This window comes from Penaeus chinensis, chromosome 19 (genome assembly GCF_019202785.1).
Source record: "Penaeus chinensis breed Huanghai No. 1 chromosome 19, ASM1920278v2, whole genome shotgun sequence".
NCBI classification, from domain to species: Eukaryota; Metazoa; Arthropoda; class Malacostraca; order Decapoda; family Penaeidae; genus Penaeus; species Penaeus chinensis.
The window spans coordinates 25638921-25643497 of NC_061837.1; the positions used below are offsets into that span (position 1 = coordinate 25638921).

At 36.2% G+C, this 4577-nt stretch overlaps 1 protein-coding gene across 1 annotated transcript in view; it reads right to left on the minus strand.

The window, feature by feature from the left end:
* Positions 1–3637: 3637 nt before the first annotated feature.
* The window catches only part of LOC125035154, a 4895-nt gene continuing 3955 nt past the window's right edge, over positions 3638–4577 (minus strand). Inside the window, exon 3 of the mRNA XM_047627356.1 lies at positions 3638–4363. Within this exon, the coding sequence (XP_047483312.1) occupies positions 4218–4363 (146 nt within the window). The 3' untranslated portion in view covers positions 3638–4217. The remainder of the gene's footprint in view (positions 4364–4577) is intronic.

The following is a 4577-nucleotide window of genomic DNA, read 5'->3' on the forward strand; positions in this document are numbered from 1 at the left end:
TCTCTCTCTCTCCTCTCTCTCTCTCTTCTCTCTCTCTCTCTCTCTCTCTCCTCTCTCTCTCTCTCTCTCTCCTCTCTCTCCTCTCTCTCTCTCTCTCTCTCTCTCTCTCTCTCTCTCTCTCTCTCTCTCTCTCTCTCTCTCTCTCTCCTCTCTCTCTCTCCCTCTCTCTCTCTCCCTCTCTCTCTCTCCTCTCTCTCTCTCTCTCTCTCTCTCTCTCTCTCTCTCTCTCTCTCTCTCTCTCTCTCTCTCTCTCTCTCTCTCTTACTCTCTCTCTCTCTCTCTCTCTCTCTCTCTCTCTCTCTCTCTCTCTCTCTCTCTCTCTCTCCTCCCTCTCTCTCTCTCTCTCCCTCTCTCTCCCTCTCTCTCCCTCTCTCTCCCTCACTCTCTCGCTCTCTCTCGTCAAAAAGTGTCTCACTGTCTGCCTGTCTGGCTGTGCATCTTCCTCTCTGTAATTCTATGTGTATATATCTAGCAAGTAAGCTAACTATCTGTGTGCGGGTGTGTGTGCGTGTGTGTGTGTGTGTGTGTGTGTGTGTGCGCGCGTGTGTGTATGTTCTCCCTCGGCTGAAATGCACAAGGACGTGGCACAGTGCCCGCAACACCTGCAGAGTGCCAGGCAGCAAAGGCGGTTACGAAATTTTATTACAAAACAAGGTCACTCGGGAAATTCAAGTTCACCATGCAAGGTTTTAAGGTCTGAGACAAAGGGCAAGGGAAAAGTAACTTGAGAGAAGGAAACAAATAACAAGGGGCGGGGGAGGGGGAGTGGGTGTAGGAAACAGCTGTTACAGGAGGGGGGGAGGGGGTATGACTCCTTCATTTCCCGTGGTGTATCAAAAGGATGTTATGTGAAAGCTTAGAACTCATCAAGTCCTTCCATCCTTTATGTTATGTGCTTGTTACGTTTCCTTGATATTTTCTTTGTATCTTTGTCAGCGATGAATGTTACTAAAATATATATATTTTTTAGATCTATTTTTTATATGTATACTTCTTTTCTGAATTTCTCTCCCGATGTTTTTTCTTTTTATGCCCACAATTCTCTCTTATATAATAAGCAGAGATAAAAAAATCATAACTGTATTGTCGGTAATATTTGCAAATTATATTTTACGTTCTCGCCAAACGTCTCCCAATTTTTTTTTCAGCATTTTTCTGTTAATATCTTATACTGATATATAATAGCTAGACCGAAACAACTGAAATCATATATACATCTCGTAATTATTTTCTCTCTTTCAATTACCTAATAGGAAGTTTGCAAATTATATTCTTGACCAAATCCTTTCACAAGACTCAAGTTTAACTAGACTGGTTTTCGTTTATCTCCGTGTTATATTAGAATTGTTATATTTGCTTCCCCCCATCTACAGAAAATCCTCCCACAACACTGTATTCTCGAAATGATAATAATGATTAAAAAAATCGATGTAGTTCCCTCACGTATTACCCGAGTGCAGATTTCCCCGCGGATCTCATCCTCTTGAATGTATTCAGATTTCCGCGTTCTTTCGGGCGTCTTCGTCGTCCTTATTTTTGGCGGGAAAATGTATAGCGCATTCACCCCCTAAATTATTGTTGTTTTTGTTGTAATGGATGTAGTTCTTGTTGTTGTTATTATTATTATCGTTATTATCATTATAATTACTAGTATTATCATCATCATTATTATCATTATCGGTGTTAGTATTATCATTGATAATGATGACATTGATAGGATTATTGTTGTCATTGCAGTGGTGATGATAATGATAATGATAATAATTATGATAATGATAATGATAATATGATAATGATGATGAGGATAATGATAATGATAAAAATAATTATTATCATTATAGTATTATTATGATAATCATAATCAAGTTATCGATTTCAAAAATCCATGTAGATCTAGTTTTCATTATGTAATATTTTATTCAAATGAAATTGTCGTTATTATCATTTGATTAATTTTACTGTTCTTAAGATGTTTTCGTGTTTTTAAAATTTCTTATTTATTTGGTTTGTGCAATATTTGTATCTTTCTTTTCAGTTTTATCTAGCCTTTGTGTGTCAGTTTAACTAGATTTTCCTATTTGTTTCGATACTGTTTCTAAATGTTACTTATTTATTTTCATCGTTATTATTGCTATTATTGTTTTTTTATGTACTGTTGCTATAAGTCATTAGGCTATCACTAAAAGTCCACTTAATTTTGGTCACAATTCAAAGTCGGTATGGAATATTTTGATTTTTAAAACCTATTTTATGTTCTAGGTTAGGGGTTTAAGTTCGCTATTTTATTTTTAAATCGGTATTTTCCTTTAGCAAATTCCAATAGTGGAAGTATGCTTATTACTCTTCACTTAGTCTTATGTAATAGCGTCTTTGTAATAGTGAAAAAGCAAGTAATAATTCGCCCTGTGTTGATATCAAACCCTGTTATTTATTTTTATTAACATTTCCCTACAATTACCTTCGACAACTCACACAAACACACATTGCCTGCCGTTGTAAAGAAGAAGAAAAAAAAATCTGCAGATTCGATTTATCTTCAAGAACCCACCCCCCCCCCCCAAAAAAAAAAAAAAAAAAAAAAAAAGATATTCTCGATAGGGATAAAATATTTATATCTAAGACTTGAAGAATGTTGCATATACTCCAGAAGCATCGACGTATGAAATTAGAGTTGGGTAAAAATAAATAAATAAACAAATAGATAAAAAACATAAAAAATGGACTCCACTATGCCCTTACTCGACAAGGTTGTACAATACAATAATGATGATGATATAATAACAAGACGATAGTACTATAGAAACATGGGAACAATACTAATTATATAATTACAGCCGGATACGATTCAGGAATTCTAGAAGAGCAGCATTATTTTACTAATTTTATTTCTTTGTTTGCATGTGATTTCTTGCATTTGATAACCAGAGTGTAATCAATGTATATTTAACGTGAAGCTTCAATGTGAGTTATCTGTTATTTGGGAGAAATTCAGGTTGTCTAATATTAAATCAAATGTTCGTAATGTATTGTTTGTCAATAGCTCGCTGATATATTTGAGTACCGTTAAAAAAAAAAAAAAAAAAAAAAAAAAAAATACGACTCTTCATGTCAATTTCTTAATAATTTATAATTTTTTTTCTACTTACTTCCTCTTACTGTTGTGTCATATTTTCTTCTTTTCATCCCCTAATGTGTTTAAGAAGAAGAGTATAAGTGTGAATTATTCCTCAGTGAAAATATAATTAACGGTTCGATATTCTTAATTAAATATTGAACATAATACAGTTACTGATTTTGCATTCATACCTTTTCTACGTGTCATTATCAACTTAAGATTTTGCTTTCTCAATTGCAAATGCCATGTGGTAATATTTTTTAAGCTGGTCGTTCTATGTTCAGAGAAAATAATAAGAAATGAGAAAAAAGAGACAGCAAACTGAAAAAACCGATTACAGAGAAAATAGAGAAAGAAACAGAGGATATACATAACTGAGAATAAAAGGCAGGCATAATTCATCATATGGAAGTTTATCCTATAATAGCTTAAGATGAAATTTCATCTTTTGTATACCATCTTTCAAAGGGTCAGGAAATAAATAATTACTTGGTAAATACGACATATATTTGTGGACATTCACAATAATATCTTTTATTTTTTGATTATCTCATGATAACCAGAATCCTTAAATAAATTTACTTCACAACAAATAAATTGTGTCAACAGTTCATCCTTACTCGTAGTTTAAATCACATTTGCATAATGCCCATGTACATATTCAGGGCCGGATTAAGGCGTGAGTAATAATAGCTACGGAGTCTAAATTTGATGTTATATTCTGAAATATATTAAAGTAAGAGTTTCGTTGCAATACAGAACCAATTGCACACGCTCTTCCTTTTGTAACATATCTACTTTGTCAGCGTTCTAGGCCTAAAAGCAATCGAGGGGGACTACAGTCGTTCTAAAGCCATATTCTCCATTAACACTTAATGGAGAGCCACATATACATAATCTAATACAGCTTTTTTGAACATCTTAGTGCCTCGGTCCGCCTAATTCCTAGCCCTGTACATTTCCCCTGGTGAGTGCAAGATATGCATTCAGCGTTTCCAGATTTACAGCCTTATCGCAATTACGCCATTCTGATGTTAATTATACACCCGTGTTAAATTTTCATCACGCTCTTTTTACAACGAATCATTCCATCAGCAGCTCCTCATTTCTTTCCTTTCTTGCCCTTCTGCTTCTTGCCTCCTGGCGCCCACTGGTATCCGCGCCAAAAGAGAAGCTCCTGCACGCTGTGACAGATGAAGAGAGCATTGCGCATCGCCGTTTCGCCCAGAATGTCCACGTGAACGCGACCTGTGGGAGGGAGGGAGGGAGGGAAGTGAGAGATGAGATGGCGTTTGGTGGAAGAGGAGGAAGGGAGAAAGGAGAAGAGCGTTGAGGAAGGGAGGGAGTGAGAGAAGAGGGGAGGGTTGAAGGAAACGAGGGAGGAGGGAAAGGGAGTCAAGGAGGAGGGGAGGGAGGGAGGAAGAGGAGCAGGGAGAGAGGGAAGAAGGATGAAGGGAGAGGA